Source organism: Haliotis cracherodii, unplaced genomic scaffold, assembly GCF_022045235.1.
Source record: "Haliotis cracherodii isolate W230 unplaced genomic scaffold, xgHalCrac1.p SCAF_25, whole genome shotgun sequence".
Taxonomy (NCBI): domain Eukaryota; kingdom Metazoa; phylum Mollusca; class Gastropoda; order Lepetellida; family Haliotidae; genus Haliotis; species Haliotis cracherodii.
In genome coordinates, this window is record NW_027266281.1 from 184759 (window position 1) to 208308 (window position 23550).

Below are 23550 nucleotides of genomic sequence, written 5' to 3' on the forward strand. Positions count from 1 at the left end.
TAGTCAGGGTTAGTGTTAGGGTTCGGGTTAGTGTTAGTGTTAGTGTTAGTGTTAGTGTTAGTGTGTTAGTGTGTTAGTGTGTTAGGGTTCGGGTTAGGGTTAGGGTTCGGGTTCGGGTTCGGGTTAGTGTTAGTGTTAGTGTTCGGGTTCGGGTTCGGGTTCGGGTTAGTGTTAGTGTTAGTGTTAGGGTTAGGGTTCGGGTTAGGGTTCGGGTTAGGGTTAGGGTTAGGGTTAGGGTTAGGGTTAGGGTTAGGGTTCGGGTTCGGGTTAGGGTTAGGGTTAGGGTTAGGGTTCGGGTTCGGGTTCGGGTTAGGGTTAGGGTTAGGGTTAGGGTTCGGGTTCGAGTTCGGGTTGGTGTTGGTGTTGGTGTTGGTGTTGGTGCTGGTGTTGGTGTTGGTGTTGGTGTTGGTGTTGGTGTTGGTGTTAGTGTTAGTGTGTTCGGGTTAGGGTTAGGGTTAGGGTTCGGGTTCGAGTTCGGGTTAGTGTTGGTGTTGGTGTTGGTGTTAGTGTTAGTGTTAGTGTTAGTGTTAGTGTGTTAGGGTTAGGGTTCGGGTTCGGGTTCGGGTTCGGGTTCGGGTTAGTGTTAGGGTTAGGGTTCGGGTTCGGGTTCGGGTTCGGGTTCGGGTTAGTGTTAGTGTTAGTGTTAGTGTTAGTGTTAGGGTTAGTGTTAGGGTTAGGGTCTGAGTTAGGACTGGGGTATGTGTAATTCCTCATAATGCTATAACACTTGACATGTATTGTGGCATAACTGATATGGACGTCTCCTGCAAATGATGGTGTTGGGCCTGCTTCTCTTTCACAAGTGCAAAGTAATTTCTAGTTAGTTATGTGTTTACTATCAATCAGGTCATCCCGTCCTTGATTTAAAAAAAAATATAAATATTTCAATTTCAATACTGACAGCAGCATTTTGAGTTGGGTTTGACGTCACATCCAGCATCCTTGCAGTGAACTTCGATTATACCTCCTTGTATTTGTTTTGTTTCCATGGCGAAGCGTTCATCAAAACCAAATGTATCATAATACACGTCGTTGGGACTGTCTTCAGTTTTGTTAAGTACTAGGTTTATGTCTACATATGAGAACCAGCTACTGATACAAACTCTAATTATCCTCTCGGCTTTAATCAATATTATTCCATCCACATACTACTGCAGGCACACAATGCAATGATGTAGCTATTTAAAACTAAAAATCAATGCAAAATACCACGGGGCACGTAAGCACATGACGCTGGTATTAGTGAAGTATGTCTTCACTTGAGAAGATGTCTTTTGTATACATGGCATCAACCTTGACATTGCTCTCTGTGGTGTGGTCACAGCAAGGACCTTGTGACAACACTGCAGACATGTGCCATGGGGGCTTCTATACAGTCAAGTATACACCTACTTACATCGGTTGTGTGAACTTCTGCTGGTTCTCCAAACGATGTAAAGCTATGAGCTGGGTCAGGGAAACCAGAAACTGTCGGCTTCAGGACTCAGCATTCACCGACACATCTCCGACCACGTCGGAACCCCGATGTATCAGTAGAGAGGTACACACATCACAGATGGTAGGTAGTTTGAAGGATGCATGAAGGTACAATAATCTGTATAACTTGTAGGTTGCCTGAAGATAGTAGAGAGGTACACACATCACAGATGGTAGGTAGTTTGGTGTTGTTATTGAAGGATGCATGACGGCAGAATAATCTGTATAACTTGTAGGTTGCCTGAAGATAGTAGAGAGGTACACACATCACAGATGGTAGGTAGTTTGGTGTTGTTATTGAAGGATGCATGAAGGTACAATAATCTGTATAACTTGTAGCTTGCCTGAAGATAGTAGAGAGGTACACACATCACAGATGGTAGGTAGTTTGGTGTTGTTATTGAAGGATGCATGAAGGTACAATAATCTGTATAACTTGTAGCTTGCCTGAAGATAGTAGAGAGGTACACACATCACAGATGGTAGGTAGTTTGGTGTTGTTATTGAAGGATGCATGACGGCAGAATAATCTGTATAACTTGTAGGTTGCCTGAAGATAGTAGAGAGGTACACACATCACAGATGGTAGGTAGTTTGGTGTTGTTATTGAAGGATGCATGAAGGTACAATAATCTGCATAACTTGTAGCTTGCCTGAAGATAGTAGAGAGGTACACACATCACAGATGGTAGGTAGTTTGAAGGATGCATGACGGCAGAATAATCTGTATAACTTGTAGCTTGCCTGAAGATAGTAGAGAGGTACACACATCACAGATGGTAGGTAGTTTGAAGGATGCATGACGGCAGAATAATCTGTATAACTTGTAGGTTGCCTGAAGATAGTAGAGAGGTACACACATCACAGATGGTAGGTAGTTTGGTGTTGTTATTGAAGGATGCATGAAGGTACAATAATCTGTATAACTTGTAGCTTGCCTGAAGATAGTAGAGAGGTACACACATCACAGATGGTAGGTAGTTTGAAGGATGCATGACGGCAGAATAATCTGTATAACTTGTAGCTTGCCTGAAGATAGTAGAGAGGTACACACATCACAGATGGTAGGTAGTTTGGTGTTGTTATTGAAGGATGCATGACGGCAGAATAATCTGTATAACTTGTAGGTTGCCTGAAGATAGTAGAGAGGTACACACATCACAGATGGTAGGTAGTTTGGTGTTGTTATTGAAGGATGCATGACGGCAGAATAATCTGTATAACTTGTAGGTTGCCTGAAGATAGTAGAGAGGTACACACATCACAGATGGTAGGTAGTTTGGTGTTGTTATTGAAGGATGCATGAAGGTACAATAATCTGTATAACTTGTAGCTTGCCTGAAGATAGTAGAGAGGTACACACATCACAGATGGTAGGTAGTTTGGTGTTGTTATTGAAGGATGCATGAAGGTACAATAATCTGTATAACTTGTAGCTTGCCTGAAGATAGTAGAGAGGTACACACATCACAGATGGTAGGTAGTTTGGTGTTGTTATTGAAGGATGCATGAAGGTACAATAATCTGTATAACTTGTAGGTTGCCTGAAGATAGTAGAGAGGTACACACATCACAGATGGTAGGTAGTTTGGTGTTGTTATTGAAGGATGCATGAAGGTACAATAATCTGTATAACTTGTAGCTTGCCTGAAGATAGTAGAGAGGTACACACATCACAGATGGTAGGTAGTTTGAAGGATGCATGACGGCAGAATAATCTGTATAACTTGTAGCTTGCCTGAAGATAGTAGAGAGGTACACACATCACAGATGGTAGGTAGTTTGAAGGATGCATGAAGGTACAATAATCTGTATAACTTGTAGCTTGCCTAGCGATAGTAAGCTGGTATAGTGGATAGAAGGTAGGTAAGAAACTGGATAGGTTGACACACCAATTATGGCAGAACGTATTGTATACACCTATATAGGAATACAGATCCCCAGCAACCCATGCTTGTTGTAAGACGACTGACGGGATCGGGTGTCAGGCTCGGTGACTTGGTTGTGTGTATGTCACGTATACCAAGCGAGGATCGATACTTAGTCACTGGATTGTTTGGACAAGACTCGATTATTTACAGACGCCGTCATATAGCTGGAATATATCAGATGCGGCGGCAAGCAATGAACAGAACAATGAAATAATGCTGTTGTTTTGGGCAGACATGAAGTTGTCAAAAGGAAGACTTCCATGGGACAAACATGATTACTTTGAATGAACCCTGAATCCAACTAAAATATAAAAGAATCAGTAGCCCCTAATTTGAATATGTATAAACATCCATAAAGTGGTTTTACAGGCGCTTTGAATGACTCTGAGATCCACGTGTGGTTATCACCGAAAGTCAATGCAATTTCTATTGTTGAATGTTAAGTTATATTTATTCACAATTTCAGTGAATAATCCTCACGCATTCACTTGACAGAACATGAAACATCCCAACCCCTTCTCAATTCTGCCTATTTAAAATTAACATTTGAGAATCATATTTTATCAATTTAAAACTATATACAAATTATTCTTTTAAGAATAGGTGTATCATAAATGTTACAAATATATCAAAATGTTCGATATAGAAAATTCACAGAGACCGCCGCAACTGTTCCATATGTAGATCTGTTGCTCAGAAGTTGTTTGATCAAGGTTACAACATTCAAGGCCTCAGTAAAGCTTTTCACTGGTAATTCTAAAATATCTCAGTCATGTACACATACCTTTGTAGGCAGGATCCCAGGAATGGTATGCTCATATTTATCTACGCCATTCAGGGTCTGGGGAACCCAAGCTTTTGCTCTTATTTTTATGTTCAGTAATTCACAAGACGACAATACATCATTTTGGGCATATGATATGATCCTCATACATACTTCTCTGTTAGGGTCCGCGTCATCCGTGTACAGGACGTCCTTGTCCTGACACCCACGTCTGTGCTCCAGCTGAAGCAGCTTCCTGCCATGTCTGCCTCCCTCTAGAAGGTAATCGTCACAACTATCCTTTACTTCTTTGTCAACTACCTATACCCACATTATGTCTGCCTCCCTCTAGAAGGTAATCGTCACAACTATCCTTTACTTCTTTGTCAACTACCTATACCCACATTATGTCTGCCTCCCTCTAGAAGGTAATCGTCACAACTATCCTTTACTTCTTTGTCAACTACCTATACCCACATTATGTCTGCCTCCCTCTAGAAGGTTATCGTCACAACTATCCTTTACTTCTTTGTCAACTACCTATACCCACATTATGTATCCTCCCGTTGTGTGTTTTCGTTAGTCATCTGTTTTCAGTCAGCCATTTTATATTCCCATGATACGAAAAGAGAGACAGCACTACCACCGATTCAGTGACAACCGAGCGACCTCCATTTTTCGCTCAGACTGACAATATGCTGCGGTTCAAGTTCAGGAAGGTAAACATGCCATCAAGTGTTAGTCAGATCTGAAAGTTTAATCAACGCGCCAATTCTACGTGAAAGGCGACTTGACAAGTGCGACTTGAAAGTCAGTACACGTCGCATCTGGAAAGTAGAAGAAAAGGGAGGAGTGGAACATCCACCCCACCCTGCATTGTGTCAACCGACCACGCCATACCATCTGCCGTCACCAATCACAAGTCAATACCGCGACCAATTGTGTCAACCAACCACGCCATACCATCTGCCGTCACCAATCACAAGTCAAATACCGCGACCAATTGTGTCAACCGACCACGCCATACCATCTGCCGTCACCAATCACAAGTCAAATACCGCGACCAATTGTTTCAACCGACCACGCCATACCATCTGCCGTCACCAATCACAAGTCAAATACCGCGACCAATTGTGTCAACCGACCACGCCATACCATCTGCCGTCACCAATCACAAGTCAATACCGCGACCAATTGTGTCAACCGACCACGCCATACCATCTGCCGTCACCAATCACAAGTCAAATACCGCGACCAATTGTGTCAACCAACCACGCCATACCATCTGCCGTCACCAATCACAAGTCAAATACCGCGACCAGACTCAGATATGCAGAACGGAAAACGACTGAACGAGGAGCTAATGGAGGGGCATCACCTGGTCTCATCCTGGACAGCCTCTCATTCTGGACAGCCTCTCATCCTGGACAGCCTCTCATCCTGGACAGCCTCTCATCCTGGACAGCCTCTCATCCTGGACAGCCTCTCATCCTGGACAGCCCCTCATCCTGGACAGCCCCTCATCCTGGACAGCCTCTCATCCTGGACAGCCCCTCATCCTCAGCAGCCCCTCATCCTGGACAGCCTCTCATCCTGGACAGCCTCTCATCCTGGACAGCCTCTCATCCTGGACAGCCTCTCATCCTCGACAGCCCCTCATCCTGGACAGCCCCTCATCCTGGACAGCCTCTCATCCTGGATAGCCCCTCATCCTGAGCAGCCCCTCATCCTGGACAGCCTCTCATCCTGGATAGCCCCTCATCCTGAGCAGCCCCTCATCCTGGACAGCATCTCATCCTGGACAGCCTCTCATCCTGGATAGCCCCTCATCCTGAGCAGCCCCTCATCCTGGAAAGTCTCTCATCCTGGACAGCCTCTCATCCTGGACAGCCTCTCATCCTGGACAGCCTCTCATCCTGGACAGCCTCTCATCCTGGATAGCCCCTCATCCTGGACAGCCTCTCATCCTGGACAGCCTCTCATCCTGGACAGCCTCTCATCCTGGACAGCCTCTCATCCTGGACAGCTCCTCATCCTGGACAGCCTCTCATCCTGGATAACCCCTCATCCTGGACAGCCTCTCATCCTGGATAGCCTCTCATCCTGGACAGCCTCTCATCCTGGACAGCCTCTCATCCTGGACAGCCTCTCATCCTGGACAGCCCCTCATCCTGGACAGCCTCTCATCCTGGACAGCCCCTCATCCTGGACAGCCTCTCATCCTGAGCAGCCCCTCATCCTGGACAGCCTCTCATCCTGGACAGCCTCTCATCCTGGACAGCCTCTCATCCTGGACAGCCCCTCATCCTGGACAGCCTCTCATCCTGGACAGCCCCTCATCCTGGACAGCCCCTCATCCTGGACAGCCTCTCATCCTGGACAGCCTCTCATCCTGGACAGCCTCTCATCCTGGACAACCTCTCATCCTGGATAGCCTCTCATCCTGGACAGCCTCTCATCCTGGATAGCCTCTCATCCTGGACAGCCGAGCTCCGAAGGTTTTCGTTATTACCCGGAGCACCACGTCATCCTGGACAGCCTCTCATCCTGGACAGCCCCTCATCCTGGACAGCCCCTCATCCTGGACAGCCTCTCATCCTGGACAGCCTCTCATCCTGGACAGCCTCTCATCCTGGACAACCTCTCATCCTGGATAGCCTCTCATCCTGGACAGCCTCTCATCCTGGATAGCCTCTCATCCTGGACAGCCGAGCTCCGAAGGTTTTCGTTATTACCCGGAGCACCACGTTCTGGAACACCCTGTCTCCGCGCCTATAGTTTCTCTACCATGGATAAACTGGGGGCGTGAATATAATATTCTTTTTCTGTTACCAGCACATACATCCCACGTCCTGCAACCTATGGATGTCGGATGTTTCGGTCCGTTTTGCAGGGTTTTCAACAACTTTAGACACAAGTTCAAGCGTGACCATGCTACCGGCTCTGTAGGCACACATTCAGTGTCATTTGGTCTGTCATGTTTGACTCCAACGAATCTCCAGGCCCCTTTCCAGGCATGTGGCATTTATCCTTTTGACACGCTGGCTGCAATGGCCCAAATAAACAGCATTCATTTATACAAGAATACAGTGTGGCATTCTTTAGCAGAAAACAGAATGTAGAATTCGAGAAGTCGAAATCACAGCCGACAATAACAGGAAAGTCATCAGTGCAATCGTTGGTAGTAATGACGGAGAACTTGATTCTCAGAGACAAGGCAATGGTGGAGAATTTGATTCTTGGAGAAAACATCCTGTCAAGTCAAAAAGGAAAAATTGGAATGGAACAGAATAAACCTGACACCTGGCGTGCATTCGTGTCGCCCAGACATCGAATCTTCAGACTCAAACGACGCCTGTGCCGCCAGGGCCGCAAATTCCAGCCCGAGGGACCCAGATGATGTGTGCCTACTGTGTCACCATTGGGGAATTTGAAAGTGCGTGCACGTGGTATGGTAGTAAGTGTGCTGGTGTCCTGATCACGAGGAGTCAAAAGAATGAATAGTACATGTGTGCAGAATATTTGAAAGTGTTTAGAATCAGACAGGTTTTTTTATATGCACCAGAACGACCATTATGTAACTTGTACATTTGCACTTTACTATTCTTAAGGCTAATGAGGTATGATTTCCCTCTGAGCTTTTAAATATACCCTCTTCCTCACAATTAAAAGGTGAATGTCACATATAAATAAAAGGGAATTGGCAACAATGCTGGATGCTACAGCTCCTGCTACCATGACTGCAGCTACTGCTGCTGCTACCATGACTGCAGCTACTACTGCTGCTACCATGACTGCAGCTACTACTGCTGCTACCATGACTGCATATATTACTGCTGCTACCATGACTGCAGCTACTACTGCTGCTACCATGACTGCAGCTACTACTGCTGCTACCATGACTGCATATACTGCTGCTGCTACCATGACTGCAGCTACTACTGCTGCTACCATGACTGCAGCTACTACTGCTGCTACCATGACTGCAGCTACTGCTGCTGCTACCATGACTGCAGCTACTACTGCTGCTACCATGACTGCAGATACTGCTGCTGCTACCATGACTGCAGCTACTACTGCTGCTACCATGACTGCAGCTACTGCTGCTGCTACCATGACTGCAGATACTACTGCTACCATGACTGCAGCTACTACTGCTGCTACCATGACTGCAGCTACTACTGCTACCATGACTGCAGCTACTGCTCCTGCTACCATGACTGCAGATACTACTGCTACCATGACTGCAGCTACTACTGCTACCATGACTGCAGATACTGCTGCTGCTACCATGACTGCAGCTACTACTGCTGCTACCATGACTGCATATACTGCTGCTGCTACCATGACTGCAGCTACTACTGCTGCTACCATGACTGCAGCTACTACTGCTGCTACCATGACTGCAGCTACTACTGCTGCTACCATGACTGCAGCTACTACTGCTGCTACCATGACTGCAGCTACTGCTGCTGCTACCATGACTGCAGCTACTACTGCTGCTACCATGACTGCAGCTACTACTGCTGCTGCCATGACTGCATATACTGCTGCTGCTACCATGACTGCAGCTACTACTGCTGCTACCATGACTGCAGCTACTACTGCTGCTACCATGACTGCAGCTACTACTGCTGCTACCATGACTGCAGATACTACTGCTGCTACCATGACTGCAGCTACTACTGCTGCTACCATGACTGCAGCTACTACTGCTGCTACCATGACTGCAGCTACTACAGCTACTACTACTGCTACCATGACTGCAGCTACTACTACTGCTGCTACCATGACTGCAGCTACTACAGCTACTACTGCTGCTACCATGACTGCAGCTACTACTACTGCTGCTACCATGACTGCAGCTACTGCTGCTGCTACCATGACTGCAGATACTGCTGCTGCTACCATGACTGCAGATACTACTGCTGCTACCATGACTGCAGCTACTACTGCTGCTACCATGACTGCATATACTGCTGCTGCTACCATGACTGCAGCTACTACTGCTGCTACCATGACTGCAGCTACTACTGCTGCTACCATGACTGCAGCTACTACTACTGCTGCTACCATGACTGCAGCTACTACAGCTACTACTGCTGCTACCATGACTGCAGCTACTACTACTGCTACCATGACTGCAGCTACTGCTGCTGCTACCATGACTGCAGATACTACTGCTACCATGACTGCAGCTACTACTGCTGCTACCATGACTGCAGCTACTACTGCTACCATGACTGCAGCTACTGCTGCTGCTACCATGACTGCAGATACTACTGCTACCATGACTGCAGCTACTACTGCTACCATGACTGCAGATACTGCTGCTGCTACCATGACTGCAGCTACTACTGCTGCTACCATGACTGCATATACTGCTGCTGCTACCATGACTGCAGCTACTACTGCTGCTACCATGACTGCAGCTACTACTGCTGCTACCATGACTGCAGCTACTACTGCTGCTACCATGACTGCAGCTACTACTGCTGCTACCATGACTGCAGCTACTGCTGCTGCTACCATGACTGCAGCTACTACTGCTGCTACCATGACTGCAGCTACTACTGCTGCTACCATGACTGCATATACTGCTGCTGCTACCATGACTGCAGCTACTACTGCTGCTACCATGACTGCAGCTACTACTGCTGCTACCATGACTGCAGCTACTACTGCTGCTACCATGACTGCAGATACTACTGCTGCTACCATGACTGCAGCTACTGCTGCTGCTACCATGACTGCAGATACTGCTGCTGCTACCATGACTGCAGATACTACTGCTGCTACCATGACTGCAGCTACTACTGCTGCTACTACTGCTACCATGACTGCAGCTACTACTACTGCTGCTACCATGACTGCAGCTACTACAGCTACTACTGCTGCTACCATGACTGCAGCTACTACTACTGCTGCTACCATGACTGCAGCTACTGCTGCTGCTACCATGACTGCAGATACTGCTGCTGCTACCATGACTGCAGATACTACTGCTGCTACCATGACTGCAGCTACTACTGCTGCTACCATGACTGCATATACTGCTGCTGCTACCATGACTGCAGCTACTACTGCTGCTACCATGACTGCAGCTACTACTGCTGCTACCATGACTGCAGCTACTACTACTGCTGCTACCATGACTGCAGCTACTACAGCTACTACTGCTGCTACCATGACTGCAGCTACTACTACTGCTGCTACCATGACTGCAGCTACTGCTGCTGCTACCATGACTGCAGATACTGCTGCTGCTACCATGACTGCAGATACTACTGCTGCTACCATGACTGCAGCTACTACTGCTGCTACCATGACTGCATATACTGCTGCTGCTACCATGACTGCAGCTACTACTGCTGCTACCATGACTGCAGCTACTACTGCTGCTACCATGACTGCAGCTACTACTGCTGCTACCATGACTGCATATACTGCTGCTGCTACCATGACTGCAGCTACTACTGCTGCTACCATGACTGCAGATACTGCTGCTGCTACCATGACTGCAGCTACTACTGCTGCTACCATGACTGCAGCTACTACTGCTGCTACCATGACTGTAGCTACTACTGCTACCATGACTGCAGCTGCTGCTGCTGCTACCATGACTGCAGCTACTACTGCTACCATGACTGCAGATACTGCTGCTGCTACCATGACTGCAGCTACTACTGCTGCTACCATGACTGCATATACTGCTGCTGCTACCATGACTGCAGCTACTACTGCTGCTACCATGACTGCAGCTACTACTGCTGCTACCATGACTGCAGCTACTACTGCTGCTACCATGACTGCAGCTACTACTGCTGCTACCATGACTGCAGCTACTGCTGCTGCTACCATGACTGCAGCTACTACTGCTGCTACCATGACTGCAGCTACTACTGCTGCTACCATGACTGCATATACTGCTGCTGCTACCATGACTGCAGCTACTACTGCTGCTACCATGACTGCAGCTACTACTGCTGCTACCATGACTGCAGCTACTACTGCTGCTACCATGACTGCAGATACTACTGCTGCTACCATGACTGCAGCTACTACTGCTGCTACCATGACTGCAGCTACTACTGCTGCTACCATGACTGCAGCTACTACTGCTGCTACCATGACTGCAGCTACTACAGCTACTACTACTGCTACCATGACTGCAGCTACTACTACTGCTGCTACCATGACTGCAGCTACTACAGCTACTACTGCTGCTACCATGACTGCAGCTACTACTACTGCTGCTACCATGACTCCAGCTACTGCTGCTGCTACCATGACTGCAGATACTGCTGCTGCTACCATGACTGCAGATACTACTGCTGCTACCATGACTGCAGCTACTACTGCTGCTACCATGACTGCATATACTGCTGCTGCTACCATGACTGCAGCTACTACTGCTGCTACCATGACTGCAGCTACTACTGCTGCTACCATGACTGCAGCTACTACTACTGCTGCTACCATGACTGCAGCTACTACAGCTACTACTGCTGCTACCATGACTGCAGCTACTACTACTGCTGCTACCATGACTGCAGCTACTGCTGCTGCTACCATGACTGCAGATACTGCTGCTGCTACCATGACTGCAGATACTACTGCTGCTACCATGACTGCAGCTACTACTGCTGCTACCATGACTGCATATACTGCTGCTGCTACCATGACTGCAGCTACTACTGCTGCTACCATGACTGCAGCTACTACTGCTGCTACCATGACTGCAGCTACTACTGCTGCTACCATGACTGCATATACTTATGCTGCTACCATGACTGCAGCTACTACTGCTGCTACCATGACTGCAGCTACTACTGCTGCTACCATGACTGCAGCTACTACTGCTGCTACCATGACTGCAGCTACTACTACTGCTGCTACCATGACTGCAGCTACTGCTGCTGCTACCATGACTGCAGCTACTGCTGCTGCTACCATGACTGCAGCTACTACTGCTGCTACCATGACTGCAGCTACTACTGCTGCTACCATGACTGCATATACTGCTGCTGCTACCATGACTGCAGCTACTACTGCTGCTACCATGACTGCAGCTACTACTGCTGCTACCATGACTGCAGCTACTACTGCTGCTACCATGACTGCATATACTGCTGCTGCTGCCATGACTGCAGCTACTACTGCTGCTACCATGACTGCAGATACTGCTGCTGCTACCATGACTGCAGCTACTACTGCTGCTACCATGACTGCAGCTACTGCTGCTGCTACCATGACTGCAGCTACTGCTGCTGCTACCATGACTGAAGATACTACTGCTGCTACCATGACTGCATATACTGCTGCTGCTACCATGACTGCAGCTACTACTGCTGCTACCATGACTGCAGCTACTACTGCTGCTACCATGACTGCAGCTACTACTGCTGCTACCATGACTGCAGCTACTACTGCTGCTACCATGACTGCAGATACTACTGCTGCTACCATGACTGCAGCTACTACTGCTGCTACCATGACTGCAGCTACTACTGCTGTTACCATGACTGCAGATACTGCTGCTGCTACCATGACTGCAGCTACTACTGCTGCTACCATGACTGCAGCTACTGCTGCTGCTACCATGACTGCAGCTACTGCTGCTGCTACCATGACTGAAGATACTACTGCTGCTACCATGACTGCAGCTACTACTGCTGCTACCATGACTGCATATACTGCTGCTGCTACCATGACTGCAGCTACTACTGCTGCTACCATGACTGCAGCTACTACTGCTGCTACCATGACTGCAGCTACTACTACTGCTGCTACCATGACTGCAGCTACTACAGCTACTACTGCTGCTACCATGACTGCAGCTACTACTACTGCTGCTACCATGACTGCAGCTACTGCTGCTGCTACCATGACTGCAGATACTGCTGCTGCTACCATGACTGCAGATACTACTGCTGCTACCATGACTGCAGCTACTACTGCTGCTACCATGACTGCATATACTGCTGCTGCTACCATGACTGCAGCTACTACTGCTGCTACCATGACTGCAGCTACTACTGCTGCTACCATGACTGCAGCTACTGCTGCTGCTACCATGACTGCAGCTACTACTGCTGCTACCATGACTGCAGCTACTACTGCTGCTACCATGACTGCATATACTGCTGCTGCTACCATGACTGCAGCTACTACTGCTGCTACCATGACTGCAGCTACTACTGCTGCTACCATGACTGCAGCTACTACTGCTGCTACCATGACTGCATATACTGCTGCTGCTGCCATGACTGCAGCTACTACTGCTGCTACCATGACTGCAGATACTGCTGCTGCTACCATGACTGCAGCTACTACTGCTGCTACCATGACTGCAGCTACTGCTGCTGCTACCATGACTGCAGCTACTGCTGCTGCTACCATGACTGAAGATACTACTGCTGCTACCATGACTGCATATACTGCTGCTGCTACCATGACTGCAGCTACTACTGCTGCTACCATGACTGCAGCTACTACTGCTGCTACCATGACTGCAGCTACTACTGCTGCTACCATGACTGCAGCTACTACTGCTGCTACCATGACTGCAGATACTACTGCTGCTACCATGACTGCAGCTACTACTGCTGCTACCATGACTGCAGCTACTACTGCTGTTACCATGACTGCAGATACTGCTGCTGCTACCATGACTGCAGCTACTACTGCTGCTACCATGACTGCAGCTACTGCTGCTGCTACCATGACTGCAGCTACTGCTGCTGCTACCATGACTGAAGATACTACTGCTGCTACCATGACTGCAGCTACTACTGCTGCTACCATGACTGCATATACTGGTGCTGCTACCATGACTGCAGCTACTACTGCTGCTACCATGACTGCAGCTACTACTGCTGCTACCATGACTGCAGCTACTACTACTGCTGCTACCATGACTGCAGCTACTACAGCTACTACTGCTGCTACCATGACTGCAGCTACTACTACTGCTGCTACCATGACTGCAGCTACTGCTGCTGCTACCATGACTGCAGATACTGCTGCTGCTACCATGACTGCAGATACTACTGCTGCTACCATGACTGCAGCTACTACTGCTGCTACCATGACTGCATATACTGCTGCTGCTACCATGACTGCAGCTACTACTGCTGCTACCATGACTGCAGCTACTACTGCTGCTACCATGACTGCAGCTACTACTGCTGCTACCATGACTGCATATACTGCTGCTGCTACCATGACTGCAGCTACTGCTGCTGCTACCATGACTGCAGATACTGCTGCTGCTACCATGACTGCAGCTACTACTGCTGCTACCATGACTGCAGCTACTACTGCTGCTACCATGACTGCAGCTACTACTGCTGCTACCATGACTGCAGCTACTACTACTGCTGCTACCATGACTGCAGCTACTGCTGCTGCTACCATGACTGCAGCTACTGCTGCTGCTACCATGACTGCAGCTACTACTGCTGCTACCATGACTGCAGCTACTACTGCTGCTACCATGACTGCATATACTGCTGCTGCTACCATGACTGCAGCTACTACTGCTGCTACCATGACTGCAGCTACTACTGCTGCTACCATGACTGCAGCTACTACTGCTGCTACCATGACTGCATATACTGCTGCTGCTACCATGACTGCAGCTACTACTGCTGCTACCATGACTGCAGATACTACTGCTGCTACCATGACTGCAGCTACTACTGCTGCTACCATGACTGCAGCTACTGCTGCTGCTACCATGACTGCAGCTACTGCTGCTGCTACCATGACTGAAGATACTACTGCTGCTACCATGACTGCATATACTGCTGCTGCTACCATGACTGCAGCTACTACTGCTGCTACCATGACTGCAGCTACTACTGCTGCTACCATGACTGCAGCTACTACTGCTGCTACCATGACTGCAGCTACTACTGCTGCTACCATGACTGCAGCTACTACTGCTGCTACCATGACTGCAGCTACTACTGCTGCTACCATGACTGCAGATACTACTGCTGCTACCATGACTGCAGATACTGCTGCTGCTACCATGACTGCAGCTACTACTGCTGCTACCATGACTGCAGCTACTGCTGCTGCTACCATGACTGCAGCTACTGCTGCTGCTACCATGACTGAAGATACTACTGCTGCTACCATGACTGCAGCTACTACTGCTGCTACCATGACTGCAGCTACTACTGCTGCTACCATGACTGCAGCTACTACTGCTGCTACCATGACTGCAGATACTGCTGCTGCTACCATGACTGCAGCTACTGCTGCTGCTACCATGACTGCAGCTACTACAGCTACTACTACTACTACCATGACTGCAGCTACTACTGCTGCTACCATGACTGCAGCTACTACAGCTACTACTGCTGCTACCATGACTGCAGCTACTACAGCTACTACTGCTGCTACCATGACTGCAGCTACTACAGCTACTACTGCTGCTACCATGACTGCAGCTACTACAGCTACTACTGCTGCTACCATGACTGCAGCTACTACAGCTACTACTGCTGCTACCATGACTGCAGCTACTACAGCTAATACTGCTGCTACCATGACTGCAGCTACTACAGCTAATACTGCTGCTACCATGACTGCAGCTACCATGACTGCAGCTACTACAGCTACTACTGCTGCTACCATGACTGCAGCTACTGCAGCTACTACTGCTGCTACCATGACTGCAGCTACTGCTGCTGCTGCTACCATGACTGCAGCTACTACAGCTACTACTGCTGCTACCATGACTGCAGCTACTGCAGCTACTACTGCTGCTACCATGACTGCAGCTACTACTACGAATCGTCATCGAGATCAGGCCATCATTTACGATTCTCATGTAATCAATCAATGTAATCAATAAAACGCAAAACAAACTTTGTTTATGGAGATATGTTTGGGTGATCGATATTCCAAGAAACGACATGCAAACAATAATTCTAATTTATCTTTTATCTAAACACAAACCGTGTCGGTATTACAACAACAATAACAGACTTAACGTCTAATCAACGATGTTGAAAGTCCATGGTCATGATCATCGCAATTGCTAAAATTGAACCCCATGGATTATAAACGTTGTATAAATGACAAAATCGATTCCTCATATATCTCAGCTGCATCCACTGCTTCAGTCCCGGCTGCCACCACTACTGCTTCTACCACTGCTACTTCTGTGACGACTACAGTCCCGGATGCTACCACTGCTACGTCTGTGACGACCACAGTCCCGGCTGCCACCACTACTGCTTCTACCACTGCTACGTCTGTGACGACTACAGTCCCGGATGCTACCATTGCTACGTCTGTGACGACCACAGTCCCGGGTGCCACCACTACTGCTTCTACCACTGCTACTTCTGTGACGACTACAGTCCCGGATGCTACCACTGCTACGTCTGTGACGACCACAGTCCCGGCTGCCACCACTACTGCTTCTACCACTGCTACTTCTGTGACGACTACAGTCCCGGATGCTACCATTGCTACGTCTGTGACGACTACAGACCCGGGTGCCACCACTACTGCTTCTACCACTGCTACATCTGTGACGACTACAGTCCCGGGTGCCGCCACAACTGCTTGCATCACTGCTACTTCTGTAACGACTACAGCTCCCGGTGCCACGACCACTACAACTTCAGATTCGGTTACTATATCGCCCGCAACATCCGCAGCGGTGACTGTTACAACAGCATCTGTAACTACACCAGGTACACCAAGCGATATCTCAACGATACATCTGGATAGTTAATGACTGTTGTTTTACACTGTAAGGAATGACTCGTTTACACAGGGCAACAATCATATCTGAATAGTTAATGACTGTTGTTTTACACTGTAAGGAATGACTCGTTTACACGGGGCAACAATCATATCTGAATAGTTAATGACTGTTGTTTTACACTGTAAGGAATGACTCGTTTACACGGGGCAACAATCATATCTGAGTAGTTAATGACTGTTGTTTTACACTGTAAGGAATGACTCGTTTACACGGGGCAACAATCATATCTGAGTAGTTAATGACTGTTGTTTTACACTGTAAGGAATGACTCGTTTACACGGGGCAACAATCATATCTGAATACTTAATGACTGTTGTTTTACACTGTAAGGAATGACTCGTTTACACGGGGCAACAATCATATCTGAATAGTTAATGACTGTTGTTTTACACTGTAAGGAATGACTCGTTTACACGGGGCAACAATCATATCTGAGTAGTTAATGACTGTTGTTTTACACTGTAAGGAATGACTCGTTTACACGGGGCAACAATCATATCTGAGTAGTTAATGACTGTTGTTTTACACTGTAAGGAATGACTCGTTTACACGGGGCAACAATCATATCTGAGTAGTTAATGACTGTTGTTTTACACTGTAAGGAATGACTCGTTTACACGGGGCAACAATCATATCTGAGTAGTTAATGACTGTTGTTTTACACTGTAAGGAATGACTCGTTTACACGGGGCAACAATCATATCTGAGTAGTTAATGACTGTTGTTTTACACTGTAAGGAATGACTCGTTTACACGGGGCAACAATCATATCTGAATAGTTAATGACTGTTGTTTTACACTGTAAGGAATGACTCGTTTACACGGGGCAACAATCATATCTGAGTAGTTAATGACTGTTGTTTTACACTGTAAGGAATGACTCGTTTACACGGGGCAACAATCATATCTGAGTAGTTAATGACTGTTGTTTTACACTGTAAGGAATGACTCGTTTACACGGGGCAACAATCATATCTGAGTAGTTAATGACTGTTGTTTTACACTGTAAGGAATGACTCGTTTACACGGGGCAACAATCATATCTGAATAGTTAATGACTGTTGTTTTACACTGTAAGGAATGACTCGTTTACACGGGGCAACAATCATATCTGAATAGTTAATGACTGTTGTTTTACACTGTAAGGAATGACTCGTTTACACGGGGCAACAATCATATCTGAGTAGTTAATGACTGTTGTTTTACACGGTAAGGAATGACTCGTTTACACGGGGCAACAATCATATCTGAATAGTTAATGACTGTTGTTTTACACTGTAAGGAATGACTCGTTTACACGGGGCAACAATCATATCTGAATGGTTAATGACTGTTGTTTTACACTGTAAGGAATGACTCGTTTACACGGGGCAACAATCATATCTGAGTAGTTAATGACTGTTGTTTTACACTGTAAGGAATGACTCGTTTACACGGGGCAACAATCATATCTGAATAGTTGATGACTGTTGTTTTACACTGTAAGGAATGACTCGTTTACACGGGGCAACAATCATATCTGAGTAGTTAATGACTGTTGTTTTACACTGTAAGGAATGACTCGTTTACACGGGGCAACAATCATATCTGAGTAGTTAATGACTGTTGTTTTACACTGTAAGGAATGACTCGTTTACACGGGGCAACAATCATATCTGAGTAGTTAATGACTGTTGTTTTACACTGTAAGGAATGACTCGTTTACACGGGGCAACAATCATATCTGAATAGTTAATGACTGTTGTTTTACACTGTAAGGAATGACTCGTTTACACGGGGCAACAATCATATCTGAGTAGTTAATGACTGTTGTTTTACACTGTAAGGAATGACTCGTTTACACGGGGCAACAATCATATCTGAGTAGTTAATGACTGTTGTTTTACACTGTAAGGAATGACTCGTTTACACGGGGCAACAATCATATCTGAGTAGTTAATGACTGTTGTTTTACACTGTAAGGAATGACTCGTTTACACGGGGCAACAATCATATCTGAGTAGTTAATGACTGTTGTTTTACACTGTAAGGAATGACTCGTTTACACGGGGCAACAATCATATCTGAGTAGTTAATGACTGTTGTTTTACACTGTAAGGAATGACTCGTTTACACGGGGCAACAATCATATCTGAGTAGTTAATGACTGTTGTTTTACACTGTAAGGAATGACTCGTTTACACGGGGCAACAATCATATCTGAGTAGTTAATGACTGTTGTTTTACACTGTAAGGAATGACTCGTTTACACGGGGCAACAATCATATCTGAGTAGTTAATGACTGTTGTTTTACACTGTAAGGAATGACTCGTTTACACGGGGCAACAATCATATCTGAGTAGTTAATGACTGTTGTTTTACACTGTAAGGAATGACTCGTTTACACGGGGCAACAATCATATCTGAGTAGTTAATGACTGTTGTTTTACACTGTAAGGAATGACTCGTTTACACGGGGCAACAATCATATCTGAATAGTTAATGACTGTTGTTTTACACTGTAAGGAATGACTCGTTTACACGGGGCAACAATCATATCTGAATAGTTAATGACTGTTGTTTTACACTGTAAGGAATGACTCGTTTACACGGGACAACAATCATATCTGAGTAGTTAATGACTGTTGTTTTACACTGTAAGGAATGACTCGTTTACACGGGGCAACAATCATATCTGAATAGTTAATGACTGTTGTTTTACACTGTAAGGAATGACTCGTTTACACGGGGCAACAATCATATCTGAGTAGTTAATGACTGTTGTTTTACACTGTAAGGAATGACTCGTTTACACGGGGCAACAATCATATCTGAATAGTTAATGACTGTTGTTTTACACTGTAAGGAATGACTCGTTTACACGGGGCAACAATCATATCTGAATAGTTAATGACTGTTGTTTTACACTGTAAGGAATGACTCGTTTACACGGGGCAACAATCATATCTGAGTAGTTAATGACTGTTGTTTTACACTGTAAGGAATGACTCGTTTACACGGGGCAACAATCATATCTGAGTAGTTAATGACTGTTGTTTTACACTGTAAGGAATGACTCGTTTACACGGGGCAACAATCATATCTGAGTAGTTAATGACTGTTGTTTTACACTGTAAGGAATGACTCGTTTACACGGGGCAACAATCATATCTGAGTAGTTAATGACTGTTGTTTTACACTGTAAGGAATGACTCGTTTACACGGGGCAACAATCATATCTGAATAGTTAATGACTGTTGTTTTACACTGTAAGGAATGACTCGTTTACACGGGGCAACAATCATATCTGAATAGTTAATGACTGTTGTTTTACACTGTAAGGAATGACTCGTTTACACGGGGCAACAATCATATCTGAATAGTTAATGACTGTTGTTTTACACTGTAAGGAATGACTCGTTTACACGGGGCAACAATCATATCTGAGTAGTTAATGACTGTTGTTTTACACTGTAAGGAATGACTCGTTTACACGGGGCAACAATCATATCTGAATAGTTAATGACTGTTGTTTTACACTGTAAGGAATGACTCGTTTACACGGGGCAACAATCATATCTGAATAGTTAATGACTGTTGTTTTACACTGTAAGGAATGACTCGTTTACACGGGGCAACAATCACATCTGAGTAGTTAATGACTGTTGTTTTACACTGTAAGGAATGACTCGTTTACACGGGGCAACAATCATATCTGAGTAGTTAATGACTGTTGTTTTACACTGTAAGGAATGACTCGTTTACACGGGGCAACAATCATATCTGAGTAGTTAATGACTGTTGTTTTACACTGTAAGGAATGACTCGTTTACACGGGGCAACAATCATATCTGAGTAGTTAATGACTGTTGTTTTACACTGTAAGGAATGACTCGTTTACACGGGGCAACAATCATATCTGAGTAGTTAATGACTGTTGTTTTACACTGTAAGGAATGACTCGTTTACACGGGGCAACAATCATATCTGAGTAGTTAATGACTGTTGTTTTACACTGTAAGGAATGACTCGTTTACACGGGGCAACAATCATATCTGAGTAGTTAATGACTGTTGTTTTACACTGTAAGGAATGACTCGTTTACACGGGGCAACAATCATATCTGAATGGTCAGGTTTCATGTGAAAGCCTGCTGTACTGGACGCCACATCTCGAAATGCACGGATCACAGGAGAAGTGATTGATCCACAATCCATCCACGCAATTGGGATCGATGACATGCTTCAACCAAGTCAGCGAACCTGACTCCCCGATCCTGTTAGTCGCCTGTTACAACAAGCATAGTTGCCTTTTACGGCAAGCATGGGTTGCTGCAAACCTATTCTCCCACGAATTGTACGGGTCTTTGAAATATAGAGAGTTTTATATTACAGTAGACATATCAGTCATTGAGGGACAATTACAATTAACTCTCCATTACAAGTCACCAGCTGCTTGACGCTGGACGACATGGGTGAGTGAGTGAGTTGGGTTTAATGCCACTTTTAACAGTATTCCAGTTATATCGCGGCTATCAGCTTCATGTGGGAGGTGCCAGTAGTGATGCAGGTTTCAGACGTTTACCAGGAGCACGGGTATGGTGCTGACAACCCTAGAAACATAATCGGGGCGAACCGGGATTCGAACCCACAATCATAGGTTTCTGGCGTGCCCAAGGGAGGCAAATCTGCACAGCGAATCGCGGCGCCTTAGACGACTGGGCCACCCATGCCCCCCTGGACGATATGGGGTAATGCTGGATTGATCCTGACTTCAACGTAAAACCAGTTTCCGAGACATGAGCCCTGACTCCCGGTTTTATATATGTTATTAAATCCATATCTCGTTGTGTAAGCAGTAAATCCGAGACGACATTTGATGCAGATCGTATTGCAGGTGCCGCGTATAGGGGATGCTACCTGGATGACGCTGACAGAATGATCAACGATCTACACGTCAAGGACGACTCCATGACGCATGAATGGTGCCTGACTCGCTGTAGACAGGGCAACTATCTTTTTGCTGGAGTCGAGGTAAATACACTGTAAATCACTCGAGCTTGAGATGTCATAAATGTTGTGGTAATCGACCTTTACAACCTCGCAATCCCAGAAAGATTATTTGTAATGGCAGTGTCAGAGGAAGCATCGTCAGTGGTTCACGGGCTTGTTCCCCTTTGACCGATGAATATACACAGCCGATTTACAGTCTGAGTAATGTATCAGTAAAGATCCGGTGTAGAATAGGTCTTCAGCAACCCCTGCTTGTCGTAAAAGGTGACTATGCTTGTCGTAAGAGGCGACTAACGGGATCGGGTGGTCAGGGTGACTTGGATGATACATCGTAACTCAATTGCATGGATCGATTCCCATAATGTCAATCACTGGATTGTCTGGTCCAAACTCGAGTTTTTTACAGACCGCCGTCAAATAGTTGGAGTATGGTGTTAAACAACAAGCAAACAAAGTAAGTAAAGTATTGACGATAGAGAGGAAGATCGGTAGAATGAAGTGATTCCACAGTTGGTACTCAAAGCAAGCTTCGCGCTCTTATCAAACAGGCATCGGCCGGAAAAGTGGTAGAAATATGTACCATATCTGGTAATAGGTGCGCATGCGTAACATCCTTGCGCGAGACTCGAGTTCACCACGAAAGAATTATTGAACGAAAATAATTACAACAAACTTAATTTGAATTTTGTTGAGAGAGCTTTGACAAATGATCAAGACTCGCTTATTTACAGACCGCCGTCATATAGCTGGAATATTGCTGAGTGCGGCGTTAAACAACAAACAAACACATTGTTTAGGTAGGCAGAAGCCCACTCCACAATATATAATGCAGCTTACAACATAACACAGTGCACGCATGTTCTTTCAGTACTATAACCATTGCTTCTGTGGAAACTCCTATGACAACGTGAAGTACACTGCTGTGAGCGACAGGACCTGCAACACTCCGTGTGAGGGCAACAGCAGTCAGATGTGTGGGGGATCCTACAGACTCTCACTGTTCCAGTGCACTTGACCCTCTTAGGGAACAATGTTTCCTTTCGTTTGTTTTTGTATACATTGTCGCATCGCTTGATGGATTACGTCTGTGAGGTGTTTGTCAATCTCACTTACTGACAGAGAAATTGAGTTATGTATTAACTGTCAATGCCACTTTCATCAAATGCAATCATTTGCAATGTCATGGCAACGGTAAACTGGTTTCACACAGATGTACATGGAATATTGAGTTTATTATATACTACTCAAAATTTGATAAGGATCGTAGATATTTTTCTTAAAAAAAACCAAAATAACTGCATAACTGGCAATATTGTGTTCAAGTGAAATCAAAAACGTCTCCAACACACTTGCACGTGCATTTCATGCCATGGGAAATGCGTTTCACATCACAGTTCATGCTTTTGCTACCATTGCACGATTTCCAATCAGGCAACGGTGTCTGATTCATTCTGAAACTTTAAACTCAATTGAGTGTTTACACTACGTTTATCTACGCAATGCCCCCTCAACGTGTAAGGCGTCGCCTGACGACAGAACAACTGGACAGATGTATTGGAATGCTTGATGCTGGCTATTCACAACGTGACGTTGCC

The 23550-nt window shown here is 46.1% G+C and overlaps 1 protein-coding gene across 1 annotated transcript; it reads left to right on the top strand.

Annotated features, from left to right (window-relative positions):
- The first annotated feature begins 1351 nt into the window (after positions 1-1351).
- LOC139472727 (integumentary mucin C.1-like) lies at positions 1352-22970 on the top strand. The gene is made up of 5 exons (XM_071255177.1): positions 1352-1558; positions 4356-4458; positions 16497-16876; positions 21812-21976; positions 22824-22970. Exons 1-5 carry the CDS (start codon positions 1352-1354, stop codon positions 22968-22970), a joined length of 1002 nt encoding a protein of 333 aa, XP_071111278.1.
- Positions 22971-23550: the final 580 nt, after the last annotated feature.